The following is a 21,872-nucleotide window of genomic DNA, read 5'->3' on the forward strand; positions in this document are numbered from 1 at the left end:
TGTATTTCCCGAACTTTGTTTGTCTGTTTCTATAAAACAAAATTTCCAAAACCTTGTTGTTTAAGTCATCTTGATGCGATGGGCTACAATCACTTGTAACGTGAGCCACTGGACTAATTTAAGAATTCATTGCAATGCATTCCAGAAAAACATTAATACTATATATTAGACAATGAAGGACCGCCTCTGGACGCAACTGTAGAGTATGATCGCATGGTAGTATATATTAATTCACATCCTCTCGAAAAAGAGAGGTATCTGCGCATAACTATCTTTCTCCAGGATAAATTCATCAATTATTGACCAAGCAATCAAACAAACTAAAACTCAAGCTTATGGTCATACTGAAAAAACGCCATCCTGTCACATATCGGGTTGGAGTGCATTTTTTGTAGCAACATTTATATAGTTATGATTTTCGTCGTTGAAAGTTGGTACCGTTGCAGGATGGTGCGGTCTTCCGGATTCAAATGGTTCTTTATTTTTCAATATTATCCGTAAGAGATACTTGGATTTCTACAACTCCTTATATGTCAATCCATAAAATATATCTCTATCTTGCAACAGAAATTATAACTACTCGTCCCGTTCAAAAATATATCTCTCAATTTTTTTTTAATAATAACATCTCTATCATTTTAAAGCCCGTTTGCTTTATCTTTAGATGATGAGAATCTAATTCATTCTGTAGAATGCGTGAAAGATTCTTTCTATCAAATTATAAATAGTAGTATTCTGTGATATAACTTGGTTATATTAAAATAGTTTGTTTTTATTTATTTTTTTCTTTTAGGTTAGAATTGATAATTAGAATAAAAAAAACGAACAGGGTGTAGACGTCAGCCGCGATCCCCCATCCACACATCCAGTACAGTCAGTTTAAACCCCGGCGAGATATCCTCCGCGTGTAACGAACCCCACCAGATCGAAGGGATCGAACCGCCTCCGCGCCATTCACGACGCCGCCGGGGGCAGAGTCCACGCACGCCCCTCCGCGCCGCGCGCATATATATGTACACCCGCGCGCGCTTGTGCACTGCACCCCGTCGAACCCCTCCGAACTCTGCTCCGGCGCGACGCGCTGCGACCGTGGCCGCCGCAGGAACCACCATGGCAGCCGTCGTCCGCCTCCTCCTCCTCTGCGCGCTGCTCTTGGCTCCCCTCCCCGCGCTCGGCGGCGAGCCGTCGTCGTACGTCGTGTACCTCGGCGACCACGGGCACAGCGCGGCGCTGGGCACCCACGGCGCCGAGGAGCTGGCGGCGCTCGAGAGGGACGCCACCGACGCGCACTACGGCCTCCTCGCCGGCGTACTTGGAGAGTAAGGACGCGATCGCTAACCTCTTCTCGATCGAACCAATCCAGCATGCACACACACGTACGGCTTGGATGGGTTGATTGGTGTGTGTTAATGGCGGGATCCGCAATGCAGCAAGGAAAAGGCGCGGGAGGCGATCTTCTACTCGTACACCAAGCACATCAACGGCTTCGCCGCCAACCTCGACGCCGCCACCGCCGCCGAGATCGCCAGTGAGCCTCGCCCCTTGCCGGCGACAGCCTCTTGATCTCGTTTCCTTCCTAGAATTAACCGTCGACTAATTCTGTGTGCGCTTCCTTCTCTGACCAGAGCAACCCGGGGTGATGTCGGTCTTCCCGAACAGGGGCCGCAAGCTGCACACGACGCGGTCGTGGCAGTTCCTCGGCCTCGCGGGCCCTGGCGGCGTCCCCCGCGGCTCGGCGTGGCGGAAGGCGAGGTTCGGCGAGGACACCATCATCGGCAACTTCGACACCGGTGAGCCAGTCCAATCTTTGACCATCTCTTTCGCAATCGCATCTACGTCTTCTCGCTGTTTGACCTCGCCACGGCCATCGTTGTCGAGGCAGCGGTTTGCGATTAGATGCTGTACCAGCTGACGCTTCGGCTTCGCTAATCACTCCTTGCCTTCGGGCCAAACGCTCTTTCTTTAATCCTTCAAAATATCTTTCTCTAATCCTTGCGAAAAAGCAACCTTCCTTTAATCCCTAACAAACACTCTTCTTTTAATCCTTCAAAGAAATCACTCGTTTGTTACACCTTTCTGGGCCTAATTATGGCAATTCTGTCCTGTTCGATCATTACTTGATTGGCTTTATTTTGACATAATCGGGATGCAGATGTGTAGCAATAGGAGTATAGTGCTGCCAAAAAGAGAATCTAAGCTTTTTTGTTTAGATATGACAAGGAAAATTTCCCGGCAGTAATCGGCCGTTACAATCGGTTTAGGTTACTTTGTAGGATAACGTTTTATTCTTTGAAAAGTAAATTGCAATTTTTTTGAAATCAATGTAGTTGGTAGTGATATAACGGGTGGCTACACCACACGGCACTTATATCTTAAAGTTCTATATTAAAAGATAGTGGTTGAGAAATTGACCAAAACCCGATTTTAACTCTCTACAATTGGCGCTGAAATGTCAAATACCAAAAACCGGTTTAATTGTATACAATTAGCGCAGAAACGTGAAATGTACAGTTTCGCAAAATTCCTCCACCTGCCCAGTATTTTTACCAAGACAATTCAGCCTAGTTGACATCTAAAAAACCATCGATTAGCTGTCAGAATATCCAATACATGCATTCCTGATAACTATACTTCGACCAATGAGGCAATGAATGGTTAGCATCCTATCCATATGGTTTAGCATCTTAACTTTTACTTTTTGCTAATGCAAACTAAGATGCACATGCTACATCTATCTGATTGAGAAAGATGGAGCAAGTCATGCACAGTGCTGTGCTGCTGAGTGCTGACTTTGCCCATCTACTAGTCGAATCAATCGATTCAGTTCGTTATCAGAGGAGCATAGGACCATCCATTGATTGGGCATGGTGATGCGTACATTCCTCCTAACTTTTTCTGCATGCTCTTTGCTCGGGGGACCTTGATAGCTGATAAACGCATCAGATGCATGCAGCCCAAAGATTGGTCATCTAGAGATTGTCCAGTGTTCACTTTACCTGAATTTTTCTCTCTTTGACTTTGAAATGTATGGATGATGTATTTGTAATTTGTTTTGTGGTATTTGACATGCTTTTGTTGGTATACATTTGTACTTTGTGGATGTAAAGGTGTCTGGCCAGAATCAGAGAGCTTTAGGGATGATGGCTTGGGACCAATTCCGTCCCAGTGGAAAGGAACGTGCGATAAAGGTCAAGATGATAAGTTCAATTGCAACAGGTAATTAGAGTTATACATATATTTTTTGAAACATAATTAGTGGTATATATTTATTTTCTATGTATGAATTACTTTTCTTGATGAATGCGTTGTGCGCTAAATTGATCTCACTTCCGGCAAAACTGAGACCATCAATTTTAGGTTTTCAGTTGCCTCCTAAACTAAACTCCAATCTAATGTGCAATTTCAGTTGATGCAATATTACTTTTTCAAAAAGTTTTGTAGTGTGACCTCCAATTTTAGGACCATGCATGCTGGGAGCATATGCAGTGTATGTGATGCCAAAAGTTTTGAGTTGCTTGGTTTGGTATGGTGTAGCACTATCAAGATTGATGGGGTTGAGCGAGCTGAGACCACCACAATGCACGCCATGACTGGCAGTGAGACCACCACCAGTTGATGCCTGGGATCAAGCGGCAATGGTGATGGGCATCCATCCATCCATGCATCATGAATTCAGCTTGATCCCACTGAACAGTGGCATGACAACGAGTGATAGTGTGTCTCAACCCTAGTTCCTTCTGATCATTAGCAGTTAACTGAATAATGTGAAGTTAACCTGAATGTTCTGCATATTCTGAGCATGCATTATTGTGTTTTTCCCCTGAAAATTGGTCATACCTTCAAAAGGAAACCTTTAGAAGCCACATTAGGTAAGCAACGCCAGCATCCAGCGAAAAAGGAGAACCCTACTCCTTACGCCACTTCAACTTTAGAGAAGATGAAGTGGATTCTATTCTCGCCTTTTTTTCCCCCTCTTCTCTGTATATTGATTTACTTATTCAGATGTACGTAATTGTGCAGTGTGCTAATTTCGAAGAATCATACTTATTTTCATCTTGTCAAGATGTGTCATTTCGCATAAACAACGCATTTTTCGCTTCCAAAGTAGACATGCATTCTAGCACTGTCATTTCAATCATTTAGTTGTTGTCCGCTCTTCCGGAGGCATCTTTAGCAGAACACTGCTGGGACAAGCAGTAGCAACTCAACATCTAGCTGGTGATCGCATCGTTTCCAAATGAATTTAACGAAATCCAATAGTCAGATTTGTATCAGAAATTCAAAGTAAGATCATTCAGCTGTAGAAACAAAGATGCGTCTTGTTAAAATTCGATAACTCTTCAATATCCTAGTTGCCTCGCTTCTCTGTAATAGCTATCTTTAGCCTGCTCTAACTTGTATGATCCGATAGGGTAGTTGTTCAAACCTGTTTTTATTTCATCATAATATAAAAATACGTAGCTCTCCTACGTATTTGCGAAAAAAAGATAACTCTTCAATATACTGAATGTTATTCCTCCCAATGTTACAGAAGTTTCAGCGTTTGATACGCCCGTAATGATGAACTTGGATACCAAATTATGAATCTTTTTTACAAACATTTGAAGAAGAGAGCGAAAAAGGTTGAGCTTTTCTTGTCATGTTCTCTTCTTTTTTTGGCGTGCGTGCAGGAAGCTGATCGGTGCGCGCTACTTCAACAAGGGCTACGCCTCGGCGGTGGGCGCGTTCAACGCGTCCATGTACGCCGCGCCGCGCGACATGGACGGGCACGGCACGCACACGCTGTCCACGGCCGGCGGCTCGCCGGTGCCCGGCGCGGCCGTGTTCGGATTCGGCAACGGCACGGCCTCCGGGGGCTCCCCCCGCGCGCGCGTGGCGGCCTACCGCGTGTGCTTCCCGCCCGTGAACGGCAGCGGGTGCTTCGACGCGGACATCCTGGCCGCGTTCGACGCCGCTATCCACGACGGCGTGCACGTGCTGTCCCTCTCCCTCGGCGGCGACCCCTCCGACTACTTCAACGACGGCATCGCCATCGGGTCTTTCCACGCCGTCCGCCGCGGCATCCCCGTCGTCTGCTCCGCCGGCAACTCGGGCCCCGGCCTGGGTACCGTCTCCAACGTCGCGCCGTGGATCTTCACCACCGGCGCCAGCACCATGGACCGCGAGTTCCCGTCCTACATCGTCTTCGACCAAGCAAAGGCCAAGGCACGCTTCTCCTCAGAATCCTCCCCTTTTGCGAGACCACCGCAGAAAAACCTTACAAAGATTAAGGCATGCATGATTAACTCGTCAAAGCTCACTTTTCCAAACTACTTGGTAGTTCTTGCGACGTACGTGCTAACTTGCTGATCGATCCATGGCCACGCAGGGGCAGAGCCTGTCGGTGATGGCGCTGCCGGAGAAGACCTCTTACCCATTGATCGACTCAGCTCAGGCTGCGGCTGCCAACGCAACCGAAAAGGACGCGTACGTGACAGTCTCCGAATGACTACAGCAGTGATCGAATACTCGAGTGATTAATTACTAATTAGTACACGTTAGTGACGAACTGTGTTGATTAATGATGAGCAGGCAGCTGTGCATGGTGGGGTCGCTGGACCCGGAGAAGGTGAAGGGGAAGATCGTGGTGTGCCTCCGTGGTATCAATGCCCGGGTTGAGAAGGGCGAGGCAGTCCGGCAGGCTGGCGGCGTCGGGATGGTGCTCGCCAACGACGCCAGCACCGGCAACGAGATCATCGCCGACGCGCACGTCCTCCCGGCCACGCACATCAAGTACAGCGACGGCCTGCTCCTCTACTCCTACATCAAGTCCACCAAGTAAGCTAAAGCTAGACGCCATTGCTGCCATTCTTGGGTGTTCATGCGAGGCATGATCGAGTTTGACACGTTGCCCTCGTTGCAAGGACTCCGACCGGGTTCATCACCAAGCCGGCGACGATCCTCGGCACGAAGCCGGCGCCGTTCATGGCCGCCTTCTCGTCACAGGGACCCAACACCGTCACCCCCGAGATCCTCAAGCCGGACATCACGGCGCCGGGGGTGAGCGTGATCGCGGCGTGGACCGGCGCCAACTCGCCCACGGACCTCGCCTTCGACCTGCGGCGCGTGGCCTTCAACTCGGAGTCCGGCACATCCATGTCCTGCCCGCACGTCTCCGGCATCGTCGGCCTCCTCCGCACTCTCCACCCGGACTGGAGCCCCGCCGCCATCAAGTCGGCCATCATGACCACCGGTAAGCCGCTGACCGCCGCCTCAGCGACATTGCCATTGCAATGGACGTTCCTGCGATTCTGACTGACACGCACCGCGGCATGCATGAATGCAGCGATGGAGACGGACAACAAGGGCGAGCTCATCATGAACTCGTCCTTCTTGCCGGCGAGCCCGTTCGGCTACGGCGCGGGCCACGTCTCCCCTGTCCGCGCCATGAACCCGGGCCTCGTCTACGACCTCAGCGACGCCGACTACCTCGACTTCCTCTGCGCGCTCCGGTATAACGCCACCATGATGGCCATGTTCAACGGCGCGCCGTACACGTGCCCCGGCGAGGCTCCCCGGTCCATCACGGACCTCAACTACCCGTCCATCACCATCGTCAACGTCACCGCTGCGGGCGCGACGGCGAGGCGTAGGGTCAAGAACGTCGGCCTGCCCGGCACGTACAAGGCCTTCGTCACCGAGCCGGCCGGCGTCGCCGCGACGGTGACCCCCAGCGTTCTCCATTTCGGCGCCAAGGGGGAGGAGAAGGGGTTCGAGGTGAAGTTCCAGGTCAAGAACGCTACGCTTGCCAAGGACTACTCGTTTGGCGCGCTCGTCTGGACGAACGGGAAGCACTTCGTGAGGAGCCCTCTTGTCGTCAAGGCATTGGCTTGATCTCGTCCTGTAGAGTTCAATTTTTAGATTAGGAAGCAATTGTAGAGAGGATGCATTGGTTTGATTTGGCAGAGAGGTTGTTAACTTTGAACTCTGATTTAATAAGTTAAGAATTTGAGTGGATAGTTGTTTCAGAAAGCTTCTATGTTTTGCTTGCTATTTGCTCTTGATGTTCATAAGCTACAACAAGCAACTTATACAAAAGGAAAAAACTTTTCAATTGATCCAAAAACAACTTGGTTGTGACCATTCAATGCAAACCATGTACTAGCTTGCAAAAATCCTTTTTCCAAAAACCTTTAACTTTTACCGTTAATCCGTGAACAAATTTGACTAATATCAGGATTCTCTATCCATTGAACTTCTACCGTAAAAAAATCTTGCGAAGGCTTCTTAGTTATAGCAGCACTTTCTGATTCAAATTTATACATGCTGCTTAAATTTTAAAACTGTCAAAACTTTTAGCTCAGAAAATCAAACTGTCAACTCAAATTATTAAACTTTTCGCTAAGTAATTCAATGTTCAACTTATTAAGGGCAGGTACATTAGTACACAGCTACAATGCCGCGTAGAGTGAGATTAGAGAAAGAGGTTATTGTTTCACACAGTAACAGTCTTATAAGCTAAAATTTAAAACTATAAGACAGTCTAAATCATTTCAAGATTACACATCAATATATAAGACAGTCTATAAGACTGACACCAGTGCAATTGCCCTAACTAGTGAAACTTTCTAGTAGTCAGCAATACTAGTGATCGTTCTAGCAAATGCAGATAATCCATTATCCTGTCTGATTTGCACAAATAATTAACAGCTAAAATAGACGACATCAATGTACTTGTCATAACTAGTGAAACTTTCTAGTAGTCAGCAATACTAGTGATCGTTCTGGCATATGCAGATAATCCATTGTCTCCTGTCTGATTTGCACAAATAATTAACAGCTAAGGTAGATATTTTGGTATAAATATGACACAGAAGGGTGGTTTTTCCACCATTTTTGTTTGTTCTCACGTTAACCGCCAGATAAATAACATAGAAAAGCAAGAGCAATCTTCACAATTTTTCTGCATTCAGGTGTCTATCAGACTATCAGTCTATGTATCAGGTACAGAAAGAAAGAACGTTGTTCTCAGGGAAAAGAGAAAATGTGAAGCAACTCTAAAAGCAAGCCTTGCATTGGCCAAACAAAGGCCTCGTTTCTCAAAGGGAAGACACCTTAACCAATTTCGTGGCAATATTCAACCCTGAGAAAGGGTTGAGCAAAAAGAAGCCAGAAACGGCTCCTCTCAAGATTCTAACCACCAAACAAGAATGCAGCAGCTTGCTCCTCGTTCCCGTTAAACAGCTTGAGTGCTTGTATTACAGATGCTCGGTCAAATCCAAGTTCCACGAGTTTTGTGACTTTTGCTTCAAAATCTCCACCCTGCTAAGAAGAGTTTTCAGAAACGATTCAGATGGACATAATTCATTAGGACACAGCCAAAGTGAGCATCCAACAAAAACAATAAAAGAAGGGAAAACTGCAAAAACCCCCCCAAAAGTCACTTGGATTTTGACTTCCCCCCCCAAAAGTTATTTTGTTGCAAAAAACCCCCTAAAAGTTTGACTTTGTTGCAAAAAACCCCATAAAAATTTAAAAAACTAAAAAAATCATTCAAAAATTCTAAAAAAAACTAAAGACAATTCTAAGACCTTCTGTGAAATTTGTTTTCAAAAATAATATCCTTTGCATCATATTTCATGGAGAGGAAGTTTGGAAAAAAAAGATAAATGTGCAACTCATTTATTAACTCATGTTATTTTAACTTTTTCATGTCTACCATTATTTTTCCTACACAAATAATTGTTTAAGTAAACTAATAAAAGTGGTTTCACTAATTTTGGGGGTGTTATGGATTAGTTATGAATTAATCTATCTGTAACACATTTACTCAATCCTGCACGTTATAATAACTAATTCAAGATTTCATGTATTTTTACAAGATAGAGGATCATGTAAGAAGACTAAAAAATTTTGTTTCATGATTTTTGGATTAGTAAATAATTAACTATGCATTTAACTCGAATTAATAAATGAGTTGCAAGTTTTTCTTTTTTTTCAAACTTACTCTCCATGAAATGTGATGCAAAGGATATTATTTTTTAAAACAAATTTCACAAAAGGTCTTATAATTGTCTCTAGTTTTTTTTTAGAATTTTTTGTGATTTTTTAATTTTTTTTTGAATTTTTGGGGGTGTTTTTGCAACAAAATCAAACATTTGGGGGGTTTTTTGCAACAAAACAACTTTTGGGGGGGAAAGTCAAAATCCAAGTGACTTTTGGGGGGGTTTTTGCATTTATCCCATAAAAGAATGACTGCACCTGTGGAGGGTTCGCAACTGGTGCTCCTGTGAGTAAAATGAAAGATAGTGGTTTTTAGTTTGTTCACAGTTATCGGAAGATACACGTCCTGCAGACCATAGTTGTTGAAGAAAAAAACATATTAACCTGCAGTAGGGGTTCTCTGTGGCATATCAGGAGTCCCCTCGCGTGCCTTTGATGATTCCTGGATCATATGAAGTAAATAAGGATCTGCCAATGATACATTATCATAGTTGAAGAAAAATCAAAGGTACATCATGCCAATGCTGTGATTTTGCTTACTCCAGTTGCTTGGCCGAGAGATGCTAGATTAGATAGCTTCTCTTCATCACGTATATGTGCAGGGATGTCTTTCTCTGAAGACACAACAGTATACTAGTTGGTGAATCAAAACTTATATATTTAATTTGTAAATAACAAGATGAAAATGAAGGAAATTTTAATACTGGGAAACAACTAAGAATATCTAACATTTTAACTTATTCAGTAGCTTATTTCAGAATAACATCATTGAGAATTATAGCTATAACTAACTGCACAGCATGTGACTGATAATAACCTACTAACCTTGTAAGAAGGGTACTGAAACCTCACCACCTCCCACTCTAAGAACATTGTCCTTTAGGTCAATCATGCACTGCGTAGGACAATGAAAAGCATGAGTATGAGGCGTGATCATAGTCAGATGCAATAACCTGATACTCATGCAATTACCTGATGTTTTCGTAGCATATCAAGCCCGAACAGGAATTCCATATTGGGGGCATCCAATACAGTGAAAGAGCAAGGATAGAAAAGATGCCCAATCTGTAAAACATGAGCTGTTAGTCAATGCATTTTGAACTAAATGGTAACCCCTCCGTTCAAGAATGTAAGGCGTATTTTGCTTCGAAAAAAATCAAACTTCATAAGTTTGACCGACAATTAATCAAATTATATGCATGTTTAGTATACAAACTTTGTTTCCATAGATTTTAATTTCAAAGTACTTTTAATATGATGTTGATTTTATAGAAATTGACAACATATTATAAGAGAAATTAACGGTCAAAGTTTACTTTTTATGACTTTTTCAAAACCAAATACGCCTTAGATTCTTGAACGGAGGGAGTATGATATATTTATCAAGAATTCCATCATCATTGAAGCTTGTATACATACAAGAAAACTAAGATCTTGACAATGAGTCAGAAGGCACTAAAGTCTTATTCTAATTAGGAGTTTCCACATGGCTTCCATGAAATACTAGGGGTTTAGCTTTTGTTGTCTACCTCAAGGAAGAACCAAAGTATTTATGAATTTTGTTTTCTTCTCGAGAGATAAATTTGGTAATAACACCCTTTCAAATTGCGTGTATAAAATGACTCAGATGATATTGCAGCATGCCCCAAGTGATACTGTGACCATTCTCAAATGAAAATTTGTAAAACCAGTGGAACTAGTATGGCAATCAAACATACCTTTATTGGGGCTACATGTACTCTTCCCAGTATCTCCGATTGACCGACTCCAACAGCAATCCCTCGGTACCGCTGATCAAGAAGCCTCAGCAACCTGCACAATGCATTCAAGATATGATGTATCTATAAACTGCAACATACTACAAACTTTACCTTCCAGTTGACTGTAAAGAGATAACGGTTTCTTTCTATTGTTTAAATTGTAAAATTCTGCCTTACTTGAAACTAAGGTTGCTATATAATAGTCCTGTTTTCATGCTGAATTATCACAAAAACCATGGTATTACCAAATAAATAATTTAATCAGTTCCAATCAACTAAATTTGTAATCATACCCGCAACGCTCAGCACACCTTTTTGATATGATAGTTGACTGTGCTCCACTGTCAACAAAGGCCTGAAGATAAAAGAAAAATAAGAAACACATATACAAAACATCCAGCAGGAAGCAATAAAATATGGTGTAAATCCCAATTATTGCTATTATCCTAGCAATGCAATTATGCAAGTTCATGAAGAGAAGACGTAGCGAGGAAAAGTTAAAATCATGTATCAGCATTGGCTTAGATAGTATAATTAACCAGTATAACATTTAGAATTACAACATTGAATTCAATAGGAGTTACCAGCAAAGTGTATACTAGGTTTCTGATATTAGAATCTCATATGAAAACACTGTTCTAAGAACAGCCAGCATTCAACTGATTATATAGGAACAAATATATGAAATAGTTTACTACCTTCAAAGGTACTCCATTGACCTCCATATCCACATACAGCATAACCTGATATCAAAAATGCTGATTGATTGATAAGTATTACAAAGCATAGAACACTGAGTAGGAAACTACTCTTCTTTCCAGAAAAAAGACAAAAGAAGAGGAGGAGCAAATTGAGAGTAAAACACACCACTCGAGCAAATGCTTCAGGGTTGTGCTCTAAGGCAGCCTCCCAATTTTCATCGATGCCTTTCTGAGATATGGAAATTGAGAAGTAACATCAATACCAAGGATGTGACTGAATAAATTCTCAACAGGTGAACGAGGAAGAAAGTATAAACTACAGTCGAGACTCGAGACAGAACAAAGCTTTTGGCATGTTCATAACAGTATATAAAACAAAATGTCATGGTAGCAATTCAATTATCTAATCATGAATCTAGCAGAAGTAGCATGCACGAAGATAGAAAGTCTGCTTTTCCTCTATGCACCACACTGCTCCTACATTGTATTAGCTCGTTTGCTTATTCTTATTTCTAGTATTGCACATTCTTTAAGCCTCATTACCACTAAATGTTAATGTAATGATATTCATCACATGTCATATTTTTCCAGTGACATGAAAAAACAACGCCATAAGCAGCATGTGTTATCCTGAGAAAAGTAGTGCCTACCTGCCGAATTGCAGCTTCAATTTTCTTCTGAGCTTCGACATCAAAAGGATCAGCATACATTAAAGCCTACAAAAATCAAATGTATTTATTATTTGACCTACTATCATTCAACAAGTTACTATAGCAATATAAGCAAGAGTTAACATGAACAACCAAACCACCAAGTGGTGAAATATATCTATCTGATAGAACTTGCAAACATGTTTTCATGGAATTTTAGTGTATGTGAAGCAGCATGGAGATATATTTCTTTTAAATGCATGGGAGTGGTTCAATAAACAGTCAAACATAAAAAATTTGAATGATTTATACCACTCTGTGTATGGAAATAATGCAGGAGCAACCCACAGTTTCATATTTCATTTCAATAAGACATGATATCTCTTGCTGAGCAAATAAAATTCAACAAAGACATTCTCACAAGCTCTTCTTCTTGTTTACGCTTTAGCTCCATTCTCTGTTGGTGGCGGGACCGCAAGGTACTTTGCAGCTCATTTATGTCGTTTCCAAGAATAGCTTGCGCTAATGATGGGTCATTCTGCAAATCAAGAAAACATTGTTCTAAAAAACATATTCTTTGAAGTAACATATACTGATCAATAAATGAGCCCCCCCCCCCCCCCAAACAACATTTACCTGAAGGAGTTGTGCCATAAGTTGTGAATCACTTCGAATATGTTGTTGAAAAGCTTGAGGATTCACAGCAGATCCATCAGGATTTACTTTTATAATATCCTGAGATGCTCTGAAATTTTCAGGACATACAATTAATTAGGGGGAAGCATTGGTTCTTTGGTGGCATCATAATTCTTGAGATCAGTTAAACTAAGATAAGTTATTGTATCTCTGTCAATATGATGCCAATAAATCAGGAGACAGCATTGGTACTTTGGTGGAACCTGATTCTTGAGATTAGTTAATCTAAGAAAAGCAACTGCGTCTCTTCAATATGAGCTCAATTCTGAGTTTTGATCAAGATGTGCTAAAAGGCAAACTAACAACAAGAAAAGCAACTCACCTGGATACCAGAAGGGATAAAAAGATATTCACTTGTAACAATCTAAACCTTTTCTTGTGCAAGAATATAATGGTTAACCGATAAGTGAAATGACAGGAATTTTCTTCAACCTCTCAAGAATTTGATTCGAAAACACTTATACACTACAAAGGTCAGCAAGCACACCTATCACTGGAGGGAACCATCATGACAAGATCTCCATCCTGGACCCCGACCACGCTGAGCTTCTCTGAGTTTTGCATCTCTTTCCCATTGAAGTGGAGCTGCTGCCGCCGCAGCGGCACGCGAGTCTGCCCACGCACACACGCACACCAAAACCAACAATGTGAGATCAAACCCTCACGACGGTGAAGTCTAGAACAAGAAGCTCAAGCAAGATCGCAGCCCCAGCTCACCTCCACCTCGAGAAGTGCCTTCAAATTCTCCACCTGCGAGCATGTACGAAGCGCAATTCAGCAAAAAGCTACAGCTTTCGCATACGGAGAATCGCAATCGCAGCTCAACATAGCTCTACGAAACCGAAACCGAACTCTACACGCGGAAGGGAACAGAACAGACGGGCATCTCGAAGCAGGACGAACCATCACAGTGAGCAAGAAAAGATCCCTACCAACCGTCACGCCTAAACACGAGACAGCACAATACAAGAACCGAACCCCCAAATGCCCGCCCGAATTCCCAACTCGTCTCGGGGATTCATCGCCGGACCCCCGGAAATTCGGCGGAAAAGGACCAACCGTGAGTCTTAACCCCTAGTGATCGAGATGCGGGGAGGGGGCGGGCTTACGGATTCGTCGGGATCGACGTCGAGGGTGAGAATCTGCTCGTCGGCGGTCATCACCGTGACCTTCATCTCGCCGCCGCCGGTTGGAGTCGAACTCCTCTGCCTTGCTGGTGGAGAGGAGGGAGAGAGGAAGTCGAGGAGGCGAGGTGAGTCGGGTCCCGAGTTGGTCTACGGGTGCCAAATCGGGGCCGCCTGGTTTGCTCTTTTTTTTTCATTTATTTCAGCGCCTCAATAATTTTTTTATAAAAGATTCTGAAGATCATTTCTTTCATCTTATGATTTTCTCTTTTTCTTTCACAAATATTTTAAAAAAAAAATCATCAAAGATGAGAAAAATAAAGAGAATAGAAATAGAAGAAGAAATTAGAAAAAAAAATAAAGAGAAAATAGTTAAGAATAACTAAAAGTGGTTTTCTTTGAGAGTTGGGCAAGAATCTGGTTTGTACAATCGAATCCAACCCCAGGTGCCGATTACAATTCTCTGCTCAGATCCAAGTGTAAATATCGATCCGGTATAAAATTTGGATTGGCGGATTAGATTCTAAGAACACAACACGACCTCATACGCATTCACACTACTTACACGTACATACTTATATGATACTATTAAAAATTAGAAATATAGAGTTTAAATATTTACAAAATCATCGTACACATCTCGTAGTCAACGGATATATCCTCTAGCATTTAAAAAAAATACATATTAATAAGACACACAATAAGTAAATTTAAAATTTGATCTTGATAGGTAAAAGATATCACCACCACTAATCACTCAAAACTTGCAGTTGCATTGTTCCTTGACGGATTTAATGCACATCAACAAGAGTAATAGTGTACCACCAAAGGCTACAAAGTTTGAGCCATCCTATATTTGTTCGGGGCTTGCGCTCCATATGGACCTCGAAAAAGAAAATCAATGAATCTAAAAGCAAACCCGATAGACAAAAAAATATGATAGATGAGGAGAAAATCACACGAGAGACAAATAGCAAAACCTCAAAAACTAATAGTGACATAAAAACACTAAGAGATTCAAAATAAATCAATTCAAGAGAAAAAGTTCAAAACATCCGAATGTGACCATCTACTTTCAACTCGAATAAATCGAAATACCTCAAAATGAAATAATCAACTTTCAACTAAAATACACTAAAGCTTTAAGCATGAATCTGTCGGTTTTTCAACTCAAATAAATTGAATCAAGCTTTGGATCCAAGAGCTCGTCTTTCAACTTAAACAAAGAAAAAGCAGCCTTTTAACACATACTCCATCCAGTCATAAACATATGGTGTTTTGGATAAGGTCCACTTAAACCTTTAAAATTTTGATTATCAGTAGCTTTTAAAAATTTTAGTTTGAAATATGAAAATTATATGTATGAATTTGTCTTCATAAATATTTTATAATACTATAAATTTATTAGATTGAATAAATATATTTTAGCTTAAAATAGTGATCATAGATACTGTCGGTGTATCAGGAACCAGGGGTCCCCGAATTCCGAGGCCAGGCTAGCCATCCGCCACATGGCGCCATCCCGCGAAGTCTCTCCTGTAGGATGAGAAAAGATCAAGTTCCGGGAGAAGGTGCTCAGGGCCACGGTCGGTGGTCCCCGAGTACCCTAGTTTCCCGATGATCCACGGAATCCAAGTACCGGGAAGAAAGTACTCGGGGAGGTGCCCGGTCCCCCCCGAGCACCCTAGTCCCCCGACGATCAAAAGAGCTAAGTACTCGGGAGAGAGTGCTCGGGGCCGCGAGCGGCGGCCCCCGAGCACTTGGTTCTCCGAAGATCCGTGCAAGAGTACTCGGGAGAGAGTGCTCAGGGCTGCACGTGGCAGCTCCCGAGCACTCGGTTCCCCGAAGGTTCGTGCAAGAGTGCTCGGGAGATAGTGCTCGGGGAGGTGAACAGTACCCCCGAGCACTCGGCTCCCCGAGGACAAGGAAAGGTATTCTCGGGAGAGAGTGCTCGGGGATGAAAACAGTACCCCCGAGCACCCGGCACCCCGACGACTCAGAAGGGCCCCCGAGGGGCCTGCCGATGAGGTGTCAGCCAGCCAGAGGTCCGAGGTCGCATTTAATTAGCGTGCGTGGCCTGACATCTCCAACTGCTCCTGCCGCGCTCAGCGTCAGTTCCTGCCACGTTTTGGCAGAGAGGCGTGGGGTCATTAATTACACAGGTCCCGTCCCGTGCCATCCGGCTTGTCTCGGGATAACGTCGTGAGGACCAAGGCGTTCCGTCTGCCGCGCTGCTGTGGCAGGGGAACAAGACAGGGCGAGCACACCGGGTTGCTCTTCGGTTGCCCGGTGGGCCCTCTCCATGGCGCCCGTTGCCAGGGCATTTATGGTGACGGGCGACCGGGCGTGCGACGCATTTTCCACCCCCGGTCGCTTCACCCAGAAGAAATGATGATGCCCTTTCCATTCATGGCGTCTCGGAACTCGAGCCCCCTTTTTTCCGTTCGAGGCATGTCACGGCCGGCGAGTACTTAAAAGAGCCAGCGGCACAGAAGAAGGGCCATCCTGAAACAACCACAACAAAAGAGCATACGCACAACAGGACAACGTAAACAAAGACGAAGGAGACCAAGAACGAGAGACACTGTGAGCAAGATGGAGCACGGTTTCAGCTGAATAACAAGGAGCCTCAAACTCTTAGTTAGGCCAACATCCTTGTAACCAGCAACATCCTTGAGGGATTTCCTCAGGACAGTTATAGCATCCATACAGGAGTAGGGTATTACGCCCCCGTACGGTCCGAACCTGTCTAAATTCCAATGCATTTACTTCCTCTTGCACTAGGTCGACATCCCCCATCACCAGCCGTTGCATTCATTCCCATTTATTTCTCCGACGAACTTATTTAGGATCATCCCCCGACCGAATATCTAAAAAGGGGTCTCTCGGGATCCCTGTGACAGGAGTTAATCCTCCGACAGATACTCATTTAAGACGCAGGGAGATCCTCTAACTTCAGCCGTGTGAAGGCAGAGGCACGCTAAGTCTGGATGAACAGTATCTTGTTGTTGGGTACTGTAGTATGGGTGCTGTTTACAAGCACTGTAGCACGATTTGAACTGTTCATCTTTAATCCAATGCTCAGATTCGCTGGTGTCGGAGGGTTAACTCCTATCGCAGGGATCCTGAGGGACCCATTTTTAGAGATTCGACCGGGAGGATGATTCTGAATATGTTTGCTGGAGAAATAAATGGATGTGAATGCAATGGCGGGTGGTGTGAAATGATCTAATGTAGAAAAGAGTAAATACGCTGGGGGATTTTTAGACAGGTTCGAGTCGCACTGCGCGTAACACCCTACTCCTGTGTGGATGCTATAAATGCCCTGAGAATGTCTCTCAGGAATATGCTAGTTACAAGAATGTCTGTCTATCCTAGAGCCTTGGGCTTCTTGTTCTTCGGTTCCTATGCTCGTACGAAGATGTTCTTCGATCTCCGAGTGAGAGTCTGTTGGCTCTGTGTGCGCTTGTCTGAGCTTGGATTCACCGTCGACTTCCTCCCTCTGTCTGTGCCGACCGGCTGCTTTAAATACCAGCTGGCGGTAGCGTACCCTGAAAGGGAGGGCACGAGCTCCGAGGCGCTATAAATGGAAAGGGTGTCATCATGGTATCTGCGCGAGGTGACGGGGGGTTGAAAACGCGCCCCCGCCCGGTCTTTGGTTGTCATCATGGCGATGGCAACGGGCGCCGTGGAGAGGACCCACAGGGCAGCCGCAGAGCGGCCTGGTGTGCCCGTTCTGTCTTGTACACCTGCCACAGCAGGGCGGCAAACGGGACGCCTCGGGCCTTGCGAAGCTATCCCGAGGTTAGCCGGATGACGCGGGATGGGACCCGTGCATTTAATGTCCCCACGCCCTTTTACCAGAATATGGTAGGGACTAACACCGAGCGTGGTCGGGAGCAGTTGGAGGTGACAGGCCACACGCCCTCTTAAATGTGGCATCGGGCCTTTCACTGGCCGACACCTCATCGCTGGACCCCTGTGGGGGCCACTGACAAAGGGCTTCTTGGGCTGTCGAGGAACCGAGTGCTCGGGGGGTCACTGTTCATCTCCCCAGGCACTCTCTCCCAGAAATGCCCTCTCTTGGTCCTCGAGGAACCGAGTGCTCAGGGGCCACTGCTCGCAGCCCCGAGCACTCTCTCCAGGAATCAACTGTTCGGGTCCTCGGGGGTCGCTGCTCGCAGCCCCGAGCACTCTCTCCCGGAACTACCTTCCTTGGGTCCTTGGGGTACTCGGGTGCTCGGGGGGGCACTGTTCGCAACCCTGGGCACACCCTTCCCGGTACTCGGCTTTTTCTGGTCGTCGGGGGACTTGGGTGCTCGGGGGTCACTGTTCATGACCACAAGCACTCTCTTCCCGGAACTTGGTCTTCGCAAATCATCGGAGAACCCGGGTACTCGAGGACCACTGATCGAGGCCCCGAGCGCCCTCTCTCAGGACTTAGTCTTTTCGTACCTCGCGAAGATGATTCCTGCGGGAGGGCGCCACGTGGCGGGTTACTGGCCTGACCTCAGGATTCGAGGACTCCTGGTTCCTGATTCACCGACAGCTGGCTTCACAGATGAGTGAAGATCTCAGTCATATAAGTGGTTGGAGGTCTGTACACAAATAAAGAGGGAGTTGGTGCGGTTGTACATTTAAGCATGGAAGACAGTAGAAAAGAAGCCAATTTGAACAAATGAAAGTTGCCAACACACGCGATCCAACGGGGGCGTGCACCTGTTGCGAAGCTTTGCAATGGGCGACCGTTCAATGGTGTTTTCGTATTTCACTTCCATTTATATTCAAAAGAATTTCGTAATACGACCCAATAAAATAAAAACATGTGTCATCTTAGTGTAGCGACAGATCATATGATTGTGGTTGTGGTTGTCAATGCTATGAGTTCATATTGCAAATCTTAATGTCAATCTTGGACGAAGTATGGTCTCTTATGTGTAACAGTGTTTACCATAATACTATAAGAAAGAGAAGAATTGTGGTGAACGTTTAAAGCCAACTGAAAATACTCTCCAAGCCCATAGACATATGACACGACAAAGGCCACATTTGGAACATCAATTCTAAACAATTCTATTCCTTTAGGATTTCCCAAAGTTGATGCTTGGCACGGAGCAAAGGGCAAGATCAGAGAAAAAAAATAGCATATATCATAGTAGAAAAATTATAATATTTACTGGTAGTTTATTTAAATTTTATTCTGTATATCAGATAAAGCGAAAATTATCATCATATTATTACAAAGATTTGTATCTTGTTAAAATATTATCGATGTGTCTATAACATGGGGTCAATTCTCATATATTATTGAAATAGTTTAGTAGTATTTTGATAAAATAAGAGAGAGTGATATGATGATAATTTTCCTTTAAATAAAATTTACTGGTAAATAAAGCCGCAAGACACGGCACATTCGGCTGCCATGCACTGCGCTGCCCAGCGTATCGTTGCCGTTCCGTGTAGGTCAGCCGGTTAAGTCTAGTCAACCAAAGACCGCGCGGAGATTGACCGGGCGCCACTCAAAAGTCAAAACATTGCCCGCGGCTCGGCTCCCGAGTCAAGTCGTCGGCTCCCAAGTCCGACCCGTCCTCCCGCCGGCCAACCCATCAGCGCTCCGTGCACCGACGCACCAGCTCGATCTCCGCCGCTGAAACGCGGAGGCCCTCGCTCGATCGGCAGCTCGCGTACTACGGGCCGGTTCGGCGTGCCGAGTAATAAAGACTTTGGGAGGAGAGAATATGCACCAATAGATATAGATCCAAGTGTCCATCTCTGCTATTTTTCCTTCGCTATAAAACGTCTTTATAAAGTCTCTGTGGGCAAAGGAGGACCAAAACGTCATAAAGTTGGGGGAACGGATGGTCCAAATAAAACCATCATTATCACTTTGTCTCTTCATTATTGGAGGTATAACCTATTCACAAAGTACTACCACCAAACTACTTCAATTAGCAGACACCACACTGGACAACATATCCTAACGGATATTTTCAATAAAAAGTATGCATCGTGAGAAAGATGTCTGTATACTGGTTGTTTCGCTGTGCTTTAAGTAGTTCCTAATTACCTGCAAGTATGTAATTTGTGCGTTATTTTCGTAAGCCGGTTACCAGAGGTGTTTTTAACCATCCGTGTTAATTAGTTGTAAAGGTTTTAAGTAGACAAAATCTAGCTACTAAATAGTAAGTCAAGTCTATATGCGCAAACTTTGTTATTTTATTCTATTATATACACTATTAAATATAGATCTATATTAAGTTTATATGGTACGATATAGCTGATTTATTGTAGAAGTTGTTTGCTATGATATCTTGTAGATAACATTAATAAATCTTATAGTTAGTGGTTGACTATATTACTGCTTTAATGTAGCCGGATGTAAAACTTCTTTGCTTTATTTCTTTAACAAGGGTGGTGCTCTTGCCATTTGCGAAAAAAACGAAGAGCATCGTAACGGTATACTTTCGCAAAATTAGCGTAGCTTTGTAAGATCATTTCTAAGGAACTTCTGTCAGGGACTAAATTACTTTTGCAAAAAAAAAAAATTTAAAATATTTTAATAGATTTTTTATGGTTTCTATCACGAAGGAATTCTCATGATCATTCCTTAAAAGACCGGATACTATCTGCTTTCCTTTTTACGAATTCTTTCGAAATGAAGCTATTAAATATAAAAAAATAAAGAATAAGAATAAAAAAAGAAAAGAAAATAAAAAGGTACGAAATGAAGGAAACAATGATCGATGGTGGAAGAGCACCTCTGCACCTGGATTTCCCGAGCTGCCCCGCACAAACCGTCACGCGTCGAAGTTTCCCCGTGTACGTCACCAGTCGCCGTCGATGACTACGACAACGGGCCCACTAATCGTCGGTCAATATAACCCGCTTTCCGCTCAGCCGCGCTCATCCGCTTTCCGCTTGTGCGCCACGCAGACCAAAGCAACAGTTCTCTCGCGGAGACGGGAGAGACAGCGAGAGCGCCATGGCCGGCGGCAGCGTGGCGGTCGCCGTGGGCGGCGGCGACGTCGTGTTCTGCGTCGTCATCCTGTGCCTGTCCGTCCTGTCCATGATCATCTTCGCGGCCGCCGCCTACTCCTCCGGCGGCGGCGAAGGGAAGCAGCGGCGCGGTCGCGCGAACGGGCCGGTGTTCGTCGGCGGCAGGGGCTGCGGCTGCGGCGGGTGCCGCGCCGGCTCCGGCGTCTGCGGCACCTACCTCTCCTGAAGTCCCTGATCGAGCGGGCGGTCGCGCATCAACGTAAACCCGCTGTACTCTTGCACAGGAGCGGTGGGCATGCGTGTAATAAGGAGCTGAAACTGAAAGCTTCACAGGCCCTGCACCATGGCTGCTCTGCTCTCTCTTCTCTCTTCTTCTTTTTTCCTAGACTGTTCACTCTGCTTGAGTGCTTGTGCTTTTCTCTACTACACAGCATCCTGTTAATCAATAATCAATATTGTAATTAGTTGAGGAGATGGAGTACTTTTTCTTGAGTGATTATCCTTCCGTGCTACTATCAAATTATCAATGATCCCCTGCTGTTGATTAATTCTCTGGCTCATGGCTAATGGATGAATGGTTTTGAATTTTGATGGATGCATGCCAGAAATTGAAGATTGCAAGTATAGAACACAAAGACAGGGAACATCCAAGCTACCAGACAGACCAATCAATGAGGAAACCCGAGATTTTGATACCTTAACAACCGTTACGACCAAGTCACCATCTACTGCTTGGTTTGGATAGAACAGGACGGAACTACTTTCGTACATGAGTAGTGACGTGTGCTGTGGACTAGTTGAGACAAGCGCATCCAAGGCAGCCGGCGCCAAATCTACCATCCGATTGTGGATCACTAGAATTCCCACAAATTAGCCATTAATTTTGTGACACACAAAAAAGTGCCAACAGGCTACTCTAAAGATGTGACACCCCAGACCCGCGTCTCATGTTTTTGTTTTTGG

General features: G+C 44.5%; 3 protein-coding genes across 5 annotated transcripts; 2 read left to right on the top strand and 1 right to left on the bottom strand.

Annotated features, from left to right (window-relative positions):
* Positions 1–917: 917 nt before the first annotated feature.
* Positions 918–7,005, top strand: LOC133922453 (subtilisin-like protease SBT5.3). Of its 2 annotated transcripts, none has more exons than XM_062367804.1 (9): positions 918–1,319; positions 1,431–1,528; positions 1,626–1,790; positions 3,108–3,216; positions 4,671–5,271; positions 5,369–5,466; positions 5,572–5,817; positions 5,904–6,232; positions 6,326–7,005. In XM_062367804.1, the coding sequence occupies exons 1-9, from the start codon at positions 1,012–1,014 to the stop codon at positions 6,871–6,873; spliced, it is 2,502 nt and encodes an 833-aa protein (XP_062223788.1). In that variant the 5' UTR covers positions 918–1,011; the 3' UTR covers positions 6,874–7,005. The 2 variants fall into 2 exon arrangements, with proteins under 2 accessions (XP_062223788.1, XP_062223789.1); XM_062367805.1 differs by having other exon boundaries at positions 4,671–5,205.
* A 925-nt stretch (positions 7,006–7,930) lies between these two features.
* On the bottom strand, positions 7,931–14,085 carry LOC133922455 (protein DNA-DAMAGE INDUCIBLE 1-like). 2 transcript variants are annotated; one of them, XM_062367807.1, is made up of 16 exons: positions 13,899–14,085; positions 13,507–13,539; positions 13,277–13,401; positions 12,730–12,838; positions 12,515–12,631; positions 12,094–12,159; positions 11,610–11,672; positions 11,441–11,485; positions 11,036–11,097; positions 10,701–10,794; positions 9,955–10,047; positions 9,808–9,877; positions 9,523–9,596; positions 9,367–9,424; positions 9,241–9,266; positions 7,931–8,301 (listed from the first exon to the last, which is right to left on the bottom strand). In XM_062367807.1, the coding sequence occupies exons 1-16, from the start codon at positions 13,962–13,964 to the stop codon at positions 8,173–8,175; spliced, it is 1,230 nt and encodes a 409-aa protein (XP_062223791.1). In that variant the 5' UTR covers positions 13,965–14,085; the 3' UTR covers positions 7,931–8,172. The 2 variants fall into 2 exon arrangements, with proteins under 2 accessions (XP_062223791.1, XP_062223790.1); XM_062367806.1 differs by having other exon boundaries at positions 7,931–8,304.
* A 6,749-nt stretch (positions 14,086–20,834) lies between these two features.
* Positions 20,835–21,498, top strand: LOC133922456 (uncharacterized). Its single transcript, XM_062367808.1, has one exon. It carries the CDS (start codon positions 20,896–20,898, stop codon positions 21,133–21,135), a length of 240 nt encoding a protein of 79 aa, XP_062223792.1. The 5' UTR covers positions 20,835–20,895; the 3' UTR covers positions 21,136–21,498.
* The last annotated feature ends 374 nt before the right edge of the window (positions 21,499–21,872 follow it).

This window comes from Phragmites australis, chromosome 6 (genome assembly GCF_958298935.1).
Source record: "Phragmites australis chromosome 6, lpPhrAust1.1, whole genome shotgun sequence".
Classification (NCBI taxonomy): Eukaryota; Viridiplantae; Streptophyta; class Magnoliopsida; order Poales; family Poaceae; genus Phragmites; species Phragmites australis.